Below are 21,292 nucleotides of genomic sequence, written 5' to 3'. Positions count from 1 at the left end.
GCTAGAAAGTGTACAAACACTTAAGTCCTGATCTGAGAGAACAATTTCACCCTGAACTGAAGGCAAAGCATTTCAGGCTGCCACACATTTATTGGAAAAAAGGCTACCACAACACACATTTAATATTATATAACCTGAGTACAGATTTGCATGTAATAGTATAGAAATGCTGGCTTAATATTGAAGGAGATATTAGCTCACAGCTTGTAGACTTGTATCTGTGTTAAGAAAAATTGTCTCTGTTTCTAGACTTTTTATGATGATTTACAGCCTCCTTTTAAATTTTGTATTTATCCTTGTAACTGTGAGGTTGTTTTTTCTTTATATTACAACTACAAATAGGTAAGCAGCAGCCAGGGAGTACTGAGAACAGTTATTCTTAGCATTTTTTTTTAATTATAAAAATAAATATTTAAAGTAATAATGTCTTTAATATTAATTTTAGATTTGCTATAAATATAAGTGTTTTAAAAATATATATATTTATTTCTGTAAAAATTTAGAATTACAACTTGAAGATAAGAGATAAAGATGTCAGATCCTGACTTCTCTTTTTTACAATTCCTTGCAGAGCAGATTTGATTCTTTTATCCCTTAGTTGGTTTATTTAGGTCATGTAATTCTTATCTAGATTCTTCCATTTGGGAATTATACATTGAGATAGACTTAGAAAAAAACTGCACATGGGTCCCAGTTAAAAGTCAAGATAGCACATAGAGCAGGGTATTTTTTGTTTATTTAGGCAGAGCAGAGTAATTGCTTTTTGTTCCATACACAGCAGTGCTATCAGTGCAGTTCACAATGAACAGTTACACTTTTGTGGCAGTACGACATTGTTGACCCCAATATTAGAGAGCTGCTATAATCTCTTTCTCCATTGCTGCTGCTTATTTTGCTGCACTTGATGTCAATTTTGGAGTATTTTACTTTCTGCTTTATTAAATATCATTGTTGATTTTGAGACCTCTTCCTAATCAGCTACAGTCAGAATTCAAAATTATCTTGACCTTCTAAATTCTTGCCTCTCATCTTTGTTTGTTTTTGTGTGCTCATTTTGTAAGCATAATCCACTCATTTTACCAGATTGCTAATGGAAATACTATTATCCTGGGAATTAAATAGACTGATCTACATGTTTCATTATCATCCTTCAAAACATTAATTACAATTGTATTTGAAACCCCCTTTACACCAAAGTTTGTGGCAAGTGGCCACAGCTTTCTGCACGGTAAGTAGGGCAGAGGCTGTTCTCCTGCCCCACTGAAGTGTGTCCCATGGCACCATCTCTGGACAAGAGTTGAGAAAAGCCTGACAAAGAATAAACCAAATTGAATTGCATTCAGTTGGGACTGAAATCTGCATTTCATTCAGTGTTGTGTCAATGAGGCAGGATTAATAGGAACTGTTAATTTGTCCATTATCTCAATGCCGTTTCCTCTTGCACAGTGAATCTAGGAGAGAAACTTGGATGATGACCACTCTGTCTGACACATGAATGCATAAAGGACTCAGTCTTGGTGCATTAGAAACTTTATAACATCTAACAAAATTTGATGATAATTTGCTTGGAAGGATTGTAGGCTTGTAATTTTCCTAAACAAAGTGGTTATAAGTTTCCTTCAGGAAGGACTTAGCAGGATTCCCTCAAGAGACACAGGTTACTTTTAAAAGCAAGCATCTGCTGGTCTACTTATTGAAACTAGTTTTGGTATGAACAAAAACACATGCAGTAGCTCTGTGGAGTTATCTATGATTTTTTTTTTTTTGTGTTTTTGTTGAGTATGTCATAGCACACAAGTGGAGCAGAGTGAGGGAAAGCCCTTTCTTTTTCTCTTCCTTTTTTTTTTAATTGTAAGCTACTGTTTTCTATGCCCTATGGAGAGCATTTTAGACTGTCTAGGGGATTATGATACACAGGGATGCAGAAAAAAAGCAACCAGTAACCTCAGCTCAGAGCTGTCTTTCCATATATCCTCTCCTGAGTAGTTTGTATCCAGAATAAATAATTTTTTTCTGCATGGATGGATGTGCAACTTCATGCAGGGAACTGGACAATGGCATGGCCAGCACTCAAGAAGGATTTATAACCTCTAATTTCTTGTCTTCTCCTGTTCAGGTTCTTTTGTGGATAACTTTTCATTTTGAGGCATTGCTGCACAAGAGAATTTTTGTTTTCTTTCTGCTATCCAAGCCGTAGACCTTGATTGAAAAACTGCCTTAGTTCTGTGCTAAGAAAAGTCTGAAGGAAAAGAAAATCCATATTTAAATCACATAATGCTTCCCAAACCCAGCCATTGTACATTGCAACTTGAAGATGTCGATGTTGTCTGTTGCCTGTTTTGTGGTGTTTTCCTTGGCCCTTGCATCTCTGTGGGGACTCTGCCTGTCAGCCCTGCTGTGGGCTGCACATCCTGCCTCAGGCTCTAATCAGTGGTACAGGGGAGCCTTTTGGTACTGCCTGACAGAGAGTGGTGTAGGAATAAATGATTATCTGTATTACTTGGCACTCATAAGTCAGGAGGATACTTAGGTTCTAATTCTCCTGCCTCTACTTGATGGAATGTTACATCAAAGAAGAGAAAAATAGTGTTTGGGTTATTTTGGCCCATTTCTAAAGCAATCAAAGGAATGTTGTTGGTACTGCTTTTGTGCATCTGAGCTTGCTCAAGCTCAGTTGTGATCCTGTGTTCTTTGTTTTTAAATGATCCTAAAATTTGCACTATTAAAAGTTCCAGACAAATTTTCTAATCAGTTCTCCAGTTTGTTGTAATGTCTGATACTGAACATGTGGAGTAATGGTCCCTAAGCATTTATAAGGGTTCACAGCTTATGTTTTATTCCTATTCTGTCTTGAAATACTTCAAAAAAGCAATCAAGATAATAAGTGTAGGAAAGGACTTGATGTCCATAAATTATTTTCCTGCTGCTGGAAAGTGCTGTGCAACTCTTGTCTGTACTGTAGCACTACTGTATTATTTGGTAAATCAAACCTCATGATTTTTCAGTATGCTGTAATTTAGGAAAAGAATCCCTACGTTTTTGAAATTCCTTTCAGGTCGAGGCATAGCATACTCATTTTTCCTTTTTCTAAATCAAAACGCATTCCACACTTAAATAATGCATGTTCTTATTTGTTGATTGCAACAAATAATGATCCCTGAGCAGGTCAAAGGGGATATTGGGATAAAAGCAGTCAGTGTGAGCATGTGATTGTTTCACTTAGACTCTTCTTTCTGGTTTTGTTCATATTCTTGTTTTCATGCTTTGAATTCATGATGTGTTTTTGTTCAGAGTAAAACAAAGAAAGAAACTTCTTTTTTTCAGTGCAGACTTAAAACAAGCTTGTAGCTGTTCAAAGTACAGGCAGTGTTTATTGTAACATTGATATATTTCTGGGTGTCTGGAAGAAGAAGCCTAAAATAATTCTGTTCACAGACTTTGAAATGAAATGAGTTTTTCTGCCCCGACAGATTCTTTTTTCCCTTTTTACAAGACAGATAAATACTAGCTTTCACTGAAGGAAGATATTATATGAGGATATATGTGTGGCTACAGCTAAATGGATATATTATGGTCTATAATATGCTGTGAGATTTCCTTTACAGTACCACGTTAGCACTCAAAAACATGTCTGCTTTTAAATTTAGGTGATAAGTATTTTGAAATTCTAATAGAACGGAAATAAATATTTCTGTATTTGCAGGGATTTTTCCTGCTTATTTCTCTCCTGACCATTTTATTGTAAACTTTAAGGGATAGAGCAAAATGACTGAGTCTTTGGCAAAGACACAAATCACTGAAGATACTGAAATAAGAGAAGGCAAAAGGTTTTCTGCAGAATACCAATTTTTTCTCCCTAGTGTAGACCACAAGAACTATGTGGGTGTTTTGGTGCTTGTCATCAAATAATTTGTATTTCTAATAACAGCAATTTTTTCTTATAATTTCTAAGAGAATGTTTTTGATGTTTTTCAAAGTCATGGCATAGGACTGCAGAGGGTTAGGGATGCTACAGCTTTTGTGATGGGAGTCTGGGACAGCTGCTTGGATTAGAGTGAGAGCTGATTGCATGTTTGCACACGTGGCCTTAGTGTAGCTGGTTCCCCGATTCAGGGATCTTGTTGGCAGTCGAGCTGGATGTCCAGGCTCAGTGCAGCATGGGCCCACCAGGGCTGAGCCTGAGCCTGCAGCAGGGCCAGGGGCAGCTCTGGCTCTGCGGGTAGAGGGCAGATTTGGTACGGCCTCCGGACCCTGCAGTGCAGGAGGAGGAGGTGGGAGCTTTTGTTCAGAGCCTCTGGAGTTTGTGGCCCACTTTGACTCTGTGTGGTGACATGCTCTTCTCAAGAAGCTTGTGGATGCTTAGGCACTGTTTGCTTAGAGTGGTTTTCAGTTTGTTCTGAAATAATTGGAGTACTAGGGTTGGTGCTTCTGTCATCGTTGACCATAATGTTATTCCTCTGGCTGTACCTATGAGTGACAAATGTGTTGTTACATTTCTGTAATGCAGAGATTAAAGTGTTGACCTTCTTTCAATTCCATTGAATGCAGTTTTTGTAGTATCCTAGAGACCAAAATGCTTAAATCTTTTCTCTCCAAAGCACAGTTTGCTATGCTGTTTGCCAAATAGACACTTGCACCCAGAAGCAGGTAGGGTTTTGAAGGAGTGCAGGTGGAGTTGTTGACTTTTACCACATAGCTTTAAGAAACTGAAGACTGCTTAGATAAAGCTCTGATAAGTACTTAGGTCACAAATTGAAGGACTGAAAGTTAAACTGAATTTATAGGGGATTAAATGAAATTAGTGTTTTTTCAGAACACTTGTTTTGTGGAGAGACAAATGAAATCAAGACATCAGAAATCTATCTTAAATCTTCCCCTAACTATGAGTGTTAAGAAATAAGTATTCAGAACAATCGTCATTAATTATATTGTCTAGAAAATCTATGGGGTTTTGTGCTCATCACAAAAGTGCTTTTTTGCTGTAATTACAATGAAGTGGTTTTTAGTTTTTATTTTTTGTTTCCCATAGGTGGCTGCTGCTTTAATGCAATAGTGTCATTAGCTTGCTGAACACTAAACATGAGAATAGCAGGTAAGTATGCTCTGTAAAATCAGACTTTGGTCATTTATGAAACAACTGCTGTGGACAACATTAACAAGTTGTGACAGTAAGGTTTTAGAGTCATAGAATACCAGGTTAAAAGGGATCTCAAGAAACGTCTGGTCTGACATTTCTTGTCAGAAGCAGGATCTAGACAAGACAGCTGTCATGTGAAAAGTGGCAATTTCCTCAAACCTTTAGTGTTTGATTAGTCTATCAGCACACCAGGAAAGCTGAGACCCTTGTGCCTGACTAATCTGCGTCCTGTTATGGGGACCCTTCAATGGACTTCCTTTTCATTTGGGTGGATCTTGAGTGACTCTGGTAATGCATACTTTTGTTACTTATTGGTGTAAAATTCTCTTGCTTCCCTGTTAGAGATATAATCAATGAAGATATAGAGCTCATGGTCAATGAGGGGTGGTCATACATTGAAGGCAGGTAACTTTGGGATGATGTTGGGACTTAATACTGCAATTAAGTTACAAAGAACCTCAGAGTGATTTCACCACAGTTGCTGGTTTAGCAGAAAGATACCTCTCCTATCTCCCTTGGCTGACAGGTGCTGTGCAGGTTTATCAGCTACCAAGTACCATCTGATTTCAACAGGGGCTGACAAGGTGTTTCTACTCTGCTTCACCTGTTAGCACGTGCTTGAGGTTGCAGGTTGTGTATGTATGGAATTGGTGTGGGATAGGTTTTGAGCATACTCACAGCATTCCATCCAGGAAGTAGCGGCTGCATTTTACCCTATAATTTTCATACCGCTATAACTTCCTCTAATTTGAGCCCTAGCCCAGCACTGTACAGCCAGATTTTAAAATGGCCAGTGTTGGAGAGTCCACCTGTTCCTGGGGAGATTATTCCAATGGCTGATTGTTCACATTGTGACAAATTTTCTGTGTCTAACTGGAATCTTCCCCACAATAACTTGTACCCACTATCCCTCTTGTTTTCCATGCAACTCCTTGCAAAAAGGGAGTCTCCCTCCATCTTCTTTGTAGCTGCCTTTGAGATACTGGAACATGGTACTAAGTTCTCCTGTAAGTCTTTTCTCAAGGCTGAACATACCCAGCAGTCTCAGCCTTTTTTCATCTAGCAGGCTTCCCAGTCCTTTGATTATTTTTGTGTTGGACTGTCTCTAGATTGTCCATGTCTTTGTCTTTTTTCTTTTTTTTAATAGCAGGGTCCAACACTGAAGGGAATGTAACAAGTGTGGCCTGACAAGTGCTGTGCAGAGAGGAATAATTACTTTATTTCTGTCTGCTGGTGATGCACTCGTTGATGCAGCCCAGCATCCTGTTTGCTTCTTTGCCAGCACCCTCCATTTGTATTGAGTTGGTTGTCCACCAGAATCCCCTAGTCCTTTTCCACAGATCTGCTCCCCAGCTGGGTAGATTCCAGTCTGTTCTTTTCTCCTGGATTATGATTTCTGTGGTAGAAGACTTTACACTTGTCCTTGCCTTTACTTCTCTGGTAGTGTTAGCCCATTCTTCCAGCTTACCCAGGTGCTCCTGCAGGTTGGCTCTCCACTTGGACATGCCTCCTTCCACTCAGTTTGGTATCCTCATCAAACTTTGTCAGGGGACACTTCACTTGGCTGGCATAACAGGCATTGCTATTCTACTTTATTGGTGTCTCACTTTGGCGCTGGGATGGTGGGAGAGCAATCACCTTGTTAAAATGCTGTAGCTGATCTGCAGTGACTGCTTAAGCTGCCGTCATTTGACATATTTTGGCTGCTGTTTCTGTGAGATGATGAAGAAATAAGGAAATGGCAAATGGTTGTCTTAAGCCACTTCCCCACCTCCCTAAAATTGTTATGTGCTGGTTTTAAGTGTCTGAAACTTTCTGAAAGGTTGCTGGGAGTTTGAAAACTCTTAAGAGCCTTTTCATAGAGTTAAGTTACTGTAGTACAGGCTTTAAGAAACTCATTCTACTTGACAGAAGGGATAGTGGTTGTAAAAATAAGACATTTGCTAATATAAAATTAAAACAAAACATTTATTGACATTTTGTCACAGTAGAATAGCCTGTGTAGCAGTGGAATAAATCTGAGTTTCTGGTGCATTGCACTTTTATCAGTAGTTAGTGTTATTTTGCAGAAGGAGAAACCGTTGCCTCTACTGGAAGAAAATGGCACCTTTTCCATGATCTTGTTAATGCATACAATTCTTTTCACTACTCTTAATTTTGCTTTATTAACCACAATATGTATAACTGGAAGCAGTCTGCTAAAGTGAATCTGATAAAGAACTGGAAAATGCTCCAATTTTTGGGTACCTGATTCATCTGGAAAATTACTTTCCACACAAGTTTAAGGCTTTTTTTTTTTTCCCTTCCATTCAGCTATTTTTTTTTGCTGAAACTGCAAAGTAGATATGGCAGTTCCAACAGGATGTTTCACCTGTATCAAACATGCCAATTTTGGTTCAAATGCTTAAGGAACCTTCTATGAGATTTCTTACTGTTCCTTTGAAGGGAGCACTTGCTGTTCAGTTGAAAAACTCAGAATATAGGGTAGGGGGGATGGTTGGTCCTCAGACTGAGTTCTTCTTCATCTCACATGATATATACTAAACATGCTCTCCAAATGCCACTTGCTAGATCACACATTCCAAAATCTGGTACCATCTTGTGACTTTCAGCAGTGTTGCTTGGAAAACCTTTACCCCATTTCTTAACATATGTTCAGCTCATATGTTTCTCCTGTACTTGCACAGGGTTTCCTTCCTTTCAAGTGCAGTGATCTTTGGAGTTCCAGCATAATATTTTTAAGCTAGGTTTGCACCTGTGTTTTCTTACATCATAATGTGTATGCACATCATAATGTGCGTGCTCGCACACAAAAAGACCAAACTACAAGCAAAAAACCCTTGTATGTTTCTTCATCTTGCTTTTCTTTTTCTATCCACTTATCTTTTTTCAGCCTTTTGGGAGGATTGATTAGCATCTCTCATCCTTCTCAAGGCTGAGTAATCTGTCTATTTTAAGATTTTCTGAGCGGCCTGTCACAGCAGCAGTCTGAGATCTGCAGGAGTATATAAGTTTGTTTTTTTCTAGAGGATTTGGCTGGCAATCTGAGAAAAAGAAGCATGCTTTAAAGTTGATTCTTCCAACCAGTTTGATATACTGTGGTGGATAGGAAGGCAGGATGTTGGTCAGATGCCTCCTCACCTGCCTTGTACTCTCAGTCAGTGTTTTTAGTCAGTATTTTACAGTCAGTTAAGAGTGGAGTATTCTGTAAAAATGTACTGCAAATTATGCTAAAAATGGTGAGGTTTGTGGCTGTATCACATTTCCATTTCAGATGTAAGCTGCTGTGGTTGTGTGCTTACAGCTCTCCTCCCAGGAAGTAGTTTGGCCAATCAGCACTGCAAGAACTTAGCCCTGTAAAACCTAGAACTGCCTATTTCAGTATCTTAAAAGGGAGACAGGAGAGGTACTGCTTTTTCTTACTTATTTTAAAATAGGCTTTGAGTCATCAGACTTGCTTTCTGAAGGTCATTAATGTACATTTCTTGAAAAGTAAATGAGAATAGTTGTGTCTGGTTGGCTGGTGGTTTGGGGGGTTTTTGTTGTTTCTTGTTTTGGTTTTTTTTTTTTTTTTTTTTTTTTTTTTTTTGGTTGGTTGGGTTTTTTTAATGTCACACTCAGAGCTGACTGACCATAGTAGCCCAGCTGCAGTACATAAACAGATCCCTAATCACTCAGTCCAGACCATTTATTAAAACAGAGGTAGCTCCATTTGAGAGCAGGGGGAAACACAGTATTTGTGAACAGTGAAGAACAGGCACTATGGCTAAGAACATGCAAGTGGAATGGGGAAGGTGGGAATTTGGCCTTCAGACAACAGCCAGGTAGATCATCTTAGTTCATTTGGTGAAGCTGGATTTTCATGGAAGTCTGGTTTCTCCTGGCTGCTGAGCTGAGTTGGTGTACTAAAGTGTCAGAGAAAGCGTGAAGGTAGAGAAAGTTCAAACCAGAGTGCATTGCATAACCTGATGGATTGGTGCAGTTACATCCTACATTCCTACATTATAATATCCCTCCATAATAGCCATCCTGTTTAGTAGGTCCACAAATGATCATCCTGTTTCCGAGTTCCCCAGAGTGGAATCTGATACACATTCCTCATGTTGCTAATTTTGGTAAACTAGTGTTACCACTTGCAGGTAATTTTTTGAAACATTTTCTGTTTCTTAACAGGTGCTGCAAAGTTGGTAGTAGTCATAGCAATATTTTTATTGACGTTTTATGTCATATCTCAAGTGTTTGAAATAAAAATGGATGCAAACTTAGGACACATGTTTGGTAAGTGATGACTTGGTTTTCTCTGGACATTTATTAATATTTACTTGAGCCTTTATCAAGAATATCATGTTAGTTTTGCCTGGGCTCTTCAATTTAATAATTGAGTTTATCTTTAGTATGTGTGCTTATTTTTTTACATATAATATGTGTATTGAATTATTTTCTGTATGAAATAATAATTTTGATTCTTTTGACTGCCAAGGATACAGAATTTTACCTGCTTTTTGTTTTGTTTACTGGAAATGCATTCTTTGTCAAGAGTAATAAATTAGGTGGCTTGAATCATGTTTCTGGAAATCGGTGCTCTGCCTTACTACTGCTGAAGAGATTTAGAATTTGTTTGGTTTTTTTTTTCTCTTGTGTAGGTATGCTGCTGTGTTAAGTTGAATGTGCTGTAATCAAAACATTTCAGATGTGCTATGCAGATAAAGATTAGCAGTTGAGATGTCTCAAATTTCAGGGTCTATTTTGAACCAGAATTTTCTTTCAAGGTGTTTTTTATTACCAAAAAAAACCCTAAACAATGTTTGATACATGGGTGGAGTTTGTGTTCTTTAACTCTGCATTACTGCAGCATGAGCTGCCATCTGAAGCAGTCAGCAGAGACATCTCTAGTAATCATTGTTGAGACAGAGGTGTCATTCAGATGTGTGTGTGGTGGGGGCACTCGTGTCTCTTCATATCTCAGGAAAGGGAGTCCTGAATGTCTGGGAATATACCTGAAATACACCTGAACTGCAGGCTTCCAGTTAAGTGAAAGCAGCCCCATCCCAGTGAAGTTGTAAGGAAGGAATTGATTTCACTTCAGCCCCTGAGCTCCATGAATTCTCAGAGGTTTTGGATCTCTGGGTTTTTGACTCCACAACCTTCTAAGAGCCATAAATGAAAGTGGTGCTTCTGAATGAAATTCCTAATCACTTTCATTCTGCTAATGCATAAAAGTTGTTTCTTATTGCAGCATAATATTCAGGTGGATTTGATAATTCATTTCAACCAGCCTGTTTTTATAGAGGCACAGAAATACATTACATATATAGGATATGATATAGCAGATGACACTTTAATAGTAACATCTTGTGAAACTTCCTTTTCTCATTTTAGCTAGATCAGCGTTGGATGCAGCTGCACGCTGTGAGTATTCATAGGCATGTATTACTGCTGTGCCTTGCTTTTGCTAATAACAGAAAGACTGATGAATTTTCATAGCTCAGAAAGTCTAAATTACTCTTCAAATGCAATCAGAAACTAATTTTCCTCTTCTCCTGATTTTCCTAAAATTCTTGTAAAGTCTGTTTTGTAGTTTTGGCTTGTGGCTTTTGATGATGGTGCCAGAGCAAGCGGCAGGGTGACAACAAGAAGTTGGAATAATTAGGTGCTTCAGGAACTTAGATTATTTTAAACTGCTCTGTAACTACAGATGTGATAGTGTTTGTGTTTGCTCTCTTCCTTGAGTTCCTTCAGAATGTATTTGTCTGTTGGCCTTCCTGTGGTGTTCTCTAAAATCTTGGTTTATTTCCTTTTGAAAGCTACAAAACCTCCAAGATACAAGTGTGGGATCTCCAAAGCTTGTCCTGAAAAGCATTTTGCATTCAAAATGTCAAGTGGAGCAGCAAATGTAGTTGGACCTAAAATTTGTGTAGAGGATAATGTGTAAGTATTTTTCCCTGTTGTTTCTGAGTGTCTCTTTCAAATACTTAGATCACTTGCACACAAATCAGCAGTTTAAATTAGGGTTTTTTTGCAAACAGTATGCAAACCAACACATGTCAAAGTTTGTGACATGAAAAGGTCACATTGCATTATAACCTTATCTCTGATGAAGCACACTTAATGCTCTGCAGTAAATGCAGAAGTGTATGTTGTTTTAAAACATGCAAGGTAGCTTGCACTTTGTTTCAGGTTTATAGACTTAAGGGTTAGACTTTGTCAAGTCAGATGCACACTTGTCTCTAAGGAACTTGTCCTGGTGCTTCTGATAGCAATTCAGTGAATAATTGTATTGTCTTTTGCAAGTAATCTTTTAAACTATATTTCCTCAGTACCAACGTCAGAACATATTTTCTACTTTTCTTCTAAGGTTGTCTTCAAAAATGAAAAATAGTATTTTAACGATTGATAGTTATTTAACTGTGCTGATGGTAGCTAAAGTTAATAAACTTCATCCATTTGTGAAATGAGAAAAACAACTGCTTGAGACAAAGTTTGGTTTTAAGTCCTCTTTTTAATAATGTTTTTGACACAGTATTATCAGTAATACTGTGCATAAAGTATTTAACTGAGTACTTTTCAGTAAACCCCCGTAATGGGAATATTAATATTTATTTTTAGACTGTGTTTTTCCTCTTTGGGTGATAATGAGCAGGAACAACCCAAGTGTGCAGCTTCCTATAACATAATCTAATCCACTTGATTTTGCAGGTGGCATGTCAGAAGAGACATAATGTTAGTGGTGTTGGAAGGAGATTTTTGTAAATATCAGTCACACTTAACACTTTTGCTTTCCATTTGCTACTCCAGTTTAGCTGTTTCTCAGCTAACACTATATTAGTACAGATAGCACATACAGCAGCTGGTGCTAATGGATTCTAGAGCCAATGGCAGCTTCTGTGAACAGCAGAACCCCACATAATAGAGTAACTAGGATAATACATGTATTAAAAAAAATCACTTTACTCCCCAAAGTAACTGTAAGGCTAGTCTCTAGTGATCTTAAGAGAAGACTGTTTTAGCATGAACTAGCATTCCTGTGTAAGGCTGGCTTAGCTGCAGCTTGCTGGCTGGTGTGAGTCGGTTTGCAGCAGAGCATCCAGGGTAGCTGGGGAGCTGCAGGGGCTCACCTGGGCACCCACGGGCTACAGGCTGCTCCTTCCCGTTCCACTCTCCCAGGCTGCTCCTTCCCGTTCCACTCTTACTGGTGACTTGCTGGGTGACCTTGGGCAGGCTGATCTAATCTCAGCCTGGTATTTCTGCTGGTGTTACAAAACATCCTACTGTCTCATTCTGGTTGCTTAATATAGGGAGCTTAATATCTGTGAACACTTAAGCTGATTCAATGATTAAAAGATGTGGGAAAGCAAGTAATATTTTAATTTCAGGATTGTAGGGTTGTTTTGTTTGGGATTTTTGACTCTTTTTTTTGTTTTAATGTCTTGCTGACTGTTTAAACAAGAAGAGGTTTTTCTATTTCTGTCCAAAAAAAGAAAAATCCTCTACTAGATCTTTTTCTGAAGAAAGTGATGAAAAAAAAGTAGTTGCTGGAAAAAGTCCTCTAAGTGGGCACTTCAATACACAGCCATTGGATTCTAAAGTCCAGCTTTCCTTGGCAAACATCTTTCTGAATTCCTTCAGAGGCCAACTGGTCATGTCTAAGTGTCCGCAGGAAATTTGATTGATTTTAGATGATCTCCTGCATTGCTCATAAGAGGTTTTATTTCTCTTTCAAAAGCTCTCAATTTGCAGACTAAATTCATGGAAGAATTCTAAAACTAATGAAGGGCTGCCCTCCTGTGAGAAGCTGTTGCATTGCAGCCTCTTGTGTTTGTGATGATGCACAAGCTGTCTCAAGGGTATACAGTAATATATCAGAGCTCTGAAAAAAACTCATTTCCTCTTGAGTAGCTTTTTTTTTAGGGATATTCTGTGAACTCACAGTTGCAAAAAGGCTTTTCTTTTTCTGATTACTTTGTGTTCTTCATACTTCCCAGACAGGACAGCAGGAATGAGTTTTCATTATTTGTTAGCTTTTAAACTCATTAACTCATTTTTGTTCATTGTGTGCTTGCAAAAAAACCCCAAACTTAAAATGTTGGTTATGTGCCTGTGATGAGCTCCACAAATTAATATTTGGTTATTTTTTAAAACATTAATAATATAACTACAGAAACATCACTATTTTTGTGGCACCTTTAATATACAGATGTACTTTGAAACCATGATTAAGCAATCAAATAAAATCAATACAGCTGGGGGTATTTGATGTATTATTCTTAATTCAGTGGTGCTTTAAGAACACAGATTAGTTCAAGGAGATTTTGCTTCATTTAAGTACTCATGAACACGTGGTCTTTAAACTATGTCTCTCTTAGAACTTGATCCTGTTTAAAAAACGGAAATAATTTCACATCAGAAGATTGCTCGATTAAAAGTATTTATTTTGTTGCAGTTTAATGAGTGGAGTAAAAAATAATGTTGGCAGAGGAATAAATATGGCCTTGGTCAATGGTAAGTGACATTTTAAGTGGGCAGATTGTCTTCATTTTCAAATTGTTTCTGAAATTTAAGGTGAAATACTATGGCATGGTGAAAGGCAAGCACCAAGGAGAAAAGGAAGTACTCAGCTTATTTGTACAGAGATAATGTCAGATATTGGCACTGACACCTTGTTGTTACAAAGCAGAAAAACTCTGTGCATTTTTGTTTCTAAAAATGGATTGTAAAAATAGTAATGTGGAGTGTGGTGGTGACTTTTTGATACATCATGTAAATTCCTAATGAAAACATAGAAAAAGACATGAGATGCATGCTACTTCTTTTGACCTTGTGTATTGCCACCACTAATTATACTGTAGAATGCATTCTTCTGTTGCTCTGTTTCCAGTGAAACTTCTTTAGCATCTTTATCAGTTTTGTTACTACACACAAAGACCAGTTCATTATTTCCTCACTTGAATCAGTATATTTGGTCTATGGACTTTGTCCATAAATGCATCCTGTTAAGTAATTGTGTTTTGGGTTTGTAATTTTCATTAAAACCAAACAAGTTTAACTCTGTTACCTTGAAAGCTGGACTGAATGTCAGCACTGGTACATCTGTCTTTAATGTGTAGGAAACGATTCCTTGTAGCACTGAGATAGCACTTTGTCATTTCACTGCAATATAAATTCCTTTTATTTGCACATTGCACTCAGATTTACACCATCTAAAGCATAACTTGAACAATACTTCCTAATCCTATGTTGCTTTCCTGAATTGTCTCAATCTATTCAAAACCAAAATACCTATGTTTGTATTTTATAGCTCCAGTCTTTCTCTCTGTCTTCTAAACTTTAAATGAATGTATATATTAAAAAAAACTCCACCTTCCATCAAATACTCCTTTGTAGACAGCATAATAAGAAAAGGTAATGAGATATACTATATTGTCTGCTTTTTTCTATTTATTCTGGATGTTTAAATCTACTTACAGTAGTACGTCTATAGCAAAACATGGAGTCTAATTTTAATCCTTGTAACTTTCCATATGGTACAAAAGGCAGCCTATAGCTATACTGTCTATTTTTGTAAAACCAGCTTTAAAAAAAGGCAGATATATTAACTGAATATTCTCTGATGGTTTTAGAGCCTGTGGGTGTTTCAATTTATTTTAGATTCCACTTGAAGCAAAACCAGAATTTTGCCAGAATCATAGAATGGTCTGTGCTTGAAGGGACCTTTAAGATCACCCAGTTCTAACCCCCTGCCATGGGCAGGGACACCTTGCACTAGACCAGGTTGCTTAAAGCTCTAACCAGCCTGGTATCCATCACTTCCATGGATCATCTCACTTTTTTCCTTTTATCTTTCCCTGCACTTTTTCACAAACCGCTGCACTGTTTCCATAAAAGAGATGCTACCATAATTCATTTATCCAGTGTCTTTTGCAGCACTTTATCTGAAAGAGCATAAGAGGAGTCGGGCATGTTATCTGAAAAATAATTTTGGCTATATTTGATGGCATCAAATGTTTCTTTTTCTCTTTTCCTTCAGGTAAAACAGGAGAGTTATTAGATACTAAGTTCTTTGACATGTGGGGAGGAGGTAGGTGCAATTACACTGGTCAGAGAGAAACAACAAATGTGCTTTTTTTCTTCCTTCTTGTCCAGACTCCATTTGCAGTGTGATATAAGGTGATAGTTACGGGAGTGCTTCACCTCTACCTTTGTAGTTGTGAGGAGAGTGCAACTTTAAAGAAACATAAGTAGTTGAGGTGGGAGGGAAGGGTGTGGTTAATCAAACGGACTTGTTCCCCAAGGTAGTTTTCATTAGTGGTTATGTCTTTACACAATAAGGATTAAACTCTTTCTATAAAATAAGAGTTCTCGGATGCATTTTAGCTTTCTCTCAGTCTGCATCTTTTTATAAGGATATATTTACAAATTTTATATATATTCTATATATAGATATTATATATATTATTTTTACAAATATTCTTAAAAGTAATGTCTTTGCAGAAAGACATTGCAGATGTTTAAATTTGTAATTGTTGATTATTATTAAACAGTTTTATGTTCTCTCTTCAGATGTGACACCACTTATTGAATTTCTGAAGACCATCCAGGATGGAACAATTGTGTTAATGGCAACATATGATGATGGTGCAACCAAGTATGTAATTGATTTTAAACAGCAAATGTTGCTTAAACTTTTATATGCTGTTTTATACTGAAAAAATGTATTATCACACAACCACTTTTAATAAGATTTTGTCCTTCCAAGATGACAGATTTGAAACTGTTTATTAGTTATATAATGCAGATGTGGTTTGGGCACAACAGAAATCAAACTCAAACTAAGCAGATATAGGTGTGCTGATTTTTCTATTGCTGATGGCTCATTCTGTCTTAGGCTAGCAAATTCAGATAGGTCCAGGCATAGGAACATCATTATGAGAACATACTTTGGTTGAAAGCACTTTCTTCAGATCAACTCCAAGGCAGAGTTTGGTGGTTACAGGATGGCAGAGACCTTTCCCAACAAGCCTTGCCTGTATCCTTACATTTAAAGTCACAGAAGTTACTAATGTGAGCCTTGTATTTTTTGCCCTGACTGTTTTACTGTTTCACCCTAAAGCTATTCAATTTATTAATATAGGTGTAGCCTAAGAGGATTTAGGTCTCCTGAAACATTGTCTTCCAACTTTCACAACTTGGGTCAGTTTCAATAGATACTAAAATTTACTGTTGAATATGTACTATAATCTACTCCTCACTTAAGTCATCCTATCCAAAGGATTGCTTTTCACAGTGAAAATGGAAACTTCTTTCCCTTTTCTCTGTTGTTTTACTAATAATTAACTTTTTTGTTAATGTAGTCTGTACATTTTTTGTCCTTGTTTGGTTCAATTTGTTGTCTACAACTTGTCTGTATTTTTGATATAGAAGCAGCTTCCCTAAGTTCTGACTTTGCAGTGTGCAATCTTTACAGTAAATGGTCCAGTGTGTTTACATTCACTGCTTTTAGGAAAGGAGAAAGTCATTTACTGGGGTATTAGCCAAGGTTGGACCTTCTCTCTGTTGTTCTGTTCATTTGTTTTGTTACTTTACATTTTGCCTTCTTCCCTTTCTTCTTTGATATTTTAGATAATAAGAAGGGTTAGTTTTGCTTCAGTAAGCATTTACAGCTGATGATTTTGAAAGTTTGTTGGCAGATAGAATACAGCTAAACAAGAAGTTGTGTTTGGCCTTGTCTTGCTGACAGACAGGATCTACTGCTTTCTGACAATACTACAACTACCAGCTGGCAGTTGATAGTAAATATTAATGCCAGTTCTTGGAAACAAAATTGTGAAGAATCAAGCTGCCCTAATGCTTGAGAAAGTTGGCGTGTAGGTTGGGCAAATAACCTGCACAGTATTTAATAATTTTCATAATTTTGACTAAAGTGAGTCATACAGCCATATCTCAATAGGTAGAAGTAATCAGAAGTTTTGTGTCTTGTTTAGTAATCAGGCACATTTAGTAAGTTAAAGGAAGAAATCGAGAGGTGCTATTTAGAGAGTTTGGAATGATATCCTATCCTACAGAACTGTTTTCCTTTAGATATTAAAATTATCCTACTTGGGTTTACAGGCACTGAGCCATGCTGGAGGCAGCATTCTGAATTTTGAATTAACTGCCCCAAGCAGATGAGAACTTATTTCAGATACTCATTTCATTTTTGTAATCTAAAATAGCTTTTACTTCATCTAGACTTCAGCTTGAGCCTGCAAACAATGTTTACTTTAAGGGCTGACTTTTTTAGTTGCTTGGAGAACTGCTAACAGAACTTGAGATGTACAAATTCTCACAGGAGAGAGCTCTTGGCTTTTGTTGGTGTAGTGCTAGGTTTACATCCTGGTTCCTTGAGATTATAGTATGGAAGAGCAGCGCTCTTTGCATCAGGTGATTCCAGAACCAGCCTTACCTGATTCTGAGATAGATCTTGCCCAATATTGACTGACTTAAAGTATATTAAATAGGATCAAAGCAGACTGGTGCGCTGAACAATGAAAGCTCTAAGGGCATGTATTTTATTCACATACTCTGGTTCACAAACTTCTCTGGTTTGTTCAAGGCTTAACGAGGAAGCACGGAGACTGATCGCTGAATTAGGAAGCACATCCATCACTAACCTTGGCTTCAGGGACAACTGGGTCTTCTGTGGTGGGAAAGGAATTAAGACTAAAAGTCCATTTGAACAGGTATGTGATTGTTTAACATTCTGGAATTTAACAGCTGGCATTAATAGAGGCATAGCATGTTTTATAAGTGCCATGCATTTGTTCAAGGTGGATATCTATTGCAGTACTTGCACATAGTCTTATTTTCAGGTATTTTCCTTTTCCTCCTTTTAAACATACAAAAAAAAGATTCTTTGGTGACTCATAAATAAGAAAAAAAATATATGATGTAGATCTTACTATTCCAGTAACTAGATAATTCATCTTTTTAGTGAATCAAATTAACCTGAAGAATTCAAAGCTTGCTGCCCAAGTTTTATTCTATTTTAGATGCACTAAGAATGGTGAACTTCCAAGAGATAAGTGGGTAGTTAAGGTGTTGGTGTTCCCAGCTGTTCTTTGCTCTTCTCTCAAATTGCTGCCATCACAAAATTTGTGAAATAGAATATATTCCCATACTTTAGCTGTTACAATTCAGCATGTGTCAGTGTTGCCTTTAATCACTGGTAGAAGTAGCTTTGTACTAGCAGAGTAAGGATGTGTTTTCTTCTGCCAACTTTGTAAGGAAGGGGAAACTAAGTGCAGAAACAGTGGCAGACTCTTGGAGGCAATAATGTCTTACCTGACTGTAGATGGTTTTTTGGTGGACAAATAAAATGTTCTTTGAAATCTCACTATTTGTTTTCATTGCCTTGTAAATTTAGTATTCTTGTTAATTTTTACCTAGTGGTTCATGCTTTAATGCAGTTGGTCATTTCCTTCCTTCTCTCTTCCTAAGCAAACATCTATAATAAAATTTAAAAATGTTTTCCCTGTGTGGCTTAACTTTTTACCATACACTTGTCTGGGCAAGTTACTTTAAATGGTGAATACTTCAAAGCATGGAAGTTAATAATGTTTTTTCTTTGTCCATGGCCTGAAAATGAGTATATGTCTTAAAGGTATGAGTTAAAGCAAAAGGATAAATGACTTCACATTAACAGCAGATTGATATTTTCCATTTATAGCATATAAAGAATAACAAGGACACAAACAAGTATGAAGGCTGGCCAGAAGTTGTTGAGATGGAAGGCTGTATCCCTCAGAAGCAAGACTAAATGAAAACAGAAGAAAAGGAAAAAGAATATGGAAGACAATGCACTTTCTGCTACTATTAGAGAGAGGGCTATGAAGGAGACTGTACTGTAAAAATTATTTTTAAAGCATGCAGCCATCTTGTCAGTGTGTGCATGAGCACTGACATTTTGAATATTGGGATTATTTATTGCTGACACACATAGAAATTCTTTTTGTAAATATGTCCAAAATAAAAGAAACATCCAATCATTTCTATGCAGGTTTCTTAAAAGCACAGTATTTAGTTTGCCTGTGGTAAATAATACTTGTAGATAACTGGCTAATAAATAATGTATGTGGACAATAAACAGATTGTGACAAATGTACTGTCCTCTTAACAGTGCAATGTTGCTGTGACTATGTAAACTTGGTGGAATATTGCAGATTTTAGTAATACATTAATAAGGAGCTTTAATTTTTTTTATCTTCTGCCTTTTTAATGGCATCATCAATTTTTATTAAAACTATTTGGTTATTCTAATAACAAGTGCTCCAAAAGTTTATTTTGTAGTCCCGTATCAAAATTGAGTAATTAGCAAAGGAAAACTACATGATAGTGTAACACAGATATGCTGTGAAAAGCACAAGAGAATTTTATTTTCTACCTTTAGGGGATGAACTAAGGTAAATATGTAAATAGTATGTGTGATATTTAAAAGCAGCTTGGAAGAATTTGTACTTAACTTGAAAGTGTTTGCTTTATAGAAGGGACTGGCATATTAAACAGCAGTACTGTGGCTAAATTTTTCATTTTTTATTGCAGCTTTTGTACTGCTGCTTAACCATTGCTTCTCCCTATGGCAGTTCAGCTGCAGTGGATGTGTGTAATGGAGGAGGTTCCTCTTTTGGTTCTAACAACAGGAATAAATTTCCCATCACAAAGAGAAAGCAGTCTGCCTTCTAGTGAGAGCTGTTTTGGGGTACACAGCTGTGCACCCTCACCACCTACAGTACTTCTCATGAGCTGAGGCAATCTCTTCTTCTGGAATGTCAGAGAGAGCAGTGTGTCTTGGGTTATGCAATGTGTGACTTGTAAACTTAACTGAAAAGTGATGTTTCCTTCATCCTTTTTTTAATGGAAAAAAAGGACCAAGTTTAAGTGGCCTTAATCTTTAGCTTATATCAGAGCTGTGTGAAGACCTTGCTTTCTTTCTAAACGTGTATTTCTTTTAAGTGGGGCCAGCTTGAACTTTTCCTGAAACTAAATTATACCATACTAACTGATTGTATCCATATTCACAAAATTAGGGCTGAGACAGAACTGGCTGTAATCTCCTGCAGCTTTGTGTTATGAATTCTGGTATATTCCTCAAAAACTTCAAGCTAGTACTATGGGGCAAAAGCCACAAGGTATTTTTCAGGAGCCCACAGTGAGTTTGACAGAGGCTTTGAAAATAGTATGATTGTTGATGTTTTCTGAGTCAAATTCTGTACGCTAAAAATTTCAAGCAATATTGAGAATGACCTTGTAAGAAAAATAAATAATCTCTGATACCAGGGTAAGACTGGATTCTGAGTTGTTCTCTATGTTTAACTAGCTTTTTAGATAATGTGGATTTCCCTTAATATTAATGTGAAATATCTATAAATGCACCTGACACAGTGCAACTGCTTTTGTTAAATCTTCCAGATTTTCCGGTAGAAGGATGTGTTAAAATCATATGTATTGTTTCATTGAAGTAAAATCCCCTTTTCTAATCAGCTTGAAATTCTATTTCATTACTTAAGGCTGTAGTGAAAAAGTAATTGTGTAATTCCTGGAATTTTCACAAAAATTCAGTTCTGCTGGTGTGTATGCCAGTATTGCTATGATGCTATCCAGAATAATACCAAAATAATTTTGAAGTTACTCAGCAAGGTTTTAAGAGGAAGAAACCCTATTTGGCTGCATTAGTAGTTTCCCTGGACTACATTTGTCTTCATTATTATGGCTTTGAACGCCAGTGAATATTTCATCTTTCTTCAAATTAAAAAGTTAAAATTTCCTCTGCAAAATTAAATGGAGAATGTGTGCCTTTATTAGCAGTCTAAGTTGAGTAAAAGTAAAGATACCATGATTCTCTTAACCCCTTAAAGTTGTACCTGCAACAAAGTTTTTAAACAATGTGTTTTAAAACAACGAAATGGTAGAATTGTTTTTGTTGCATTTTAAATAATTTGAGTCTTAACATTTTGATGGAAATCTTCCTTTTACTCTCTAAGCCATGTCCTCAAAGCTGTATGGTATCGTATTTAATGAGACTCTTGCCTGATATTTAGAAGCTGTGCTGGAGTGGCCACACAAATGGGATGTCCTGGCTTTTCTCCATCATCATGCTCCAGTGACTTGCTGCAAGATCTGGTC

General features: G+C 37.0%; 1 protein-coding gene across 1 annotated transcript in view; it reads left to right on the top strand.

The window, feature by feature from the left end:
* Window positions 1–21,055, top strand: part of FAM3C (FAM3 metabolism regulating signaling molecule C) — a 28,135-nt gene extending 7,080 nt beyond the window's left edge. Inside the window, exons 2-10 of the mRNA XM_058804531.1 lie at window positions 5,030–5,092; window positions 9,311–9,415; window positions 10,517–10,546; window positions 10,942–11,065; window positions 13,578–13,636; window positions 15,162–15,212; window positions 15,695–15,779; window positions 17,727–17,853; window positions 18,840–21,055. Of these exons, the coding sequence (XP_058660514.1) occupies window positions 5,080–5,092; window positions 9,311–9,415; window positions 10,517–10,546; window positions 10,942–11,065; window positions 13,578–13,636; window positions 15,162–15,212; window positions 15,695–15,779; window positions 17,727–17,853; window positions 18,840–18,929 (684 nt within the window). The 5' untranslated portion in view covers window positions 5,030–5,079 and the 3' untranslated portion in view covers window positions 18,930–21,055. The remainder of the gene's footprint in view (window positions 1–5,029; window positions 5,093–9,310; window positions 9,416–10,516; window positions 10,547–10,941; window positions 11,066–13,577; window positions 13,637–15,161; window positions 15,213–15,694; window positions 15,780–17,726; window positions 17,854–18,839) is intronic.
* Window positions 21,056–21,292: the final 237 nt, after the last annotated feature.

Source organism: Ammospiza caudacuta, chromosome 5, assembly GCF_027887145.1.
Source record: "Ammospiza caudacuta isolate bAmmCau1 chromosome 5, bAmmCau1.pri, whole genome shotgun sequence".
Taxonomy (NCBI): Eukaryota; Metazoa; Chordata; class Aves; order Passeriformes; family Passerellidae; genus Ammospiza; species Ammospiza caudacuta.
This window is presented reverse-complemented; position numbering and strand designations above follow the sequence as displayed.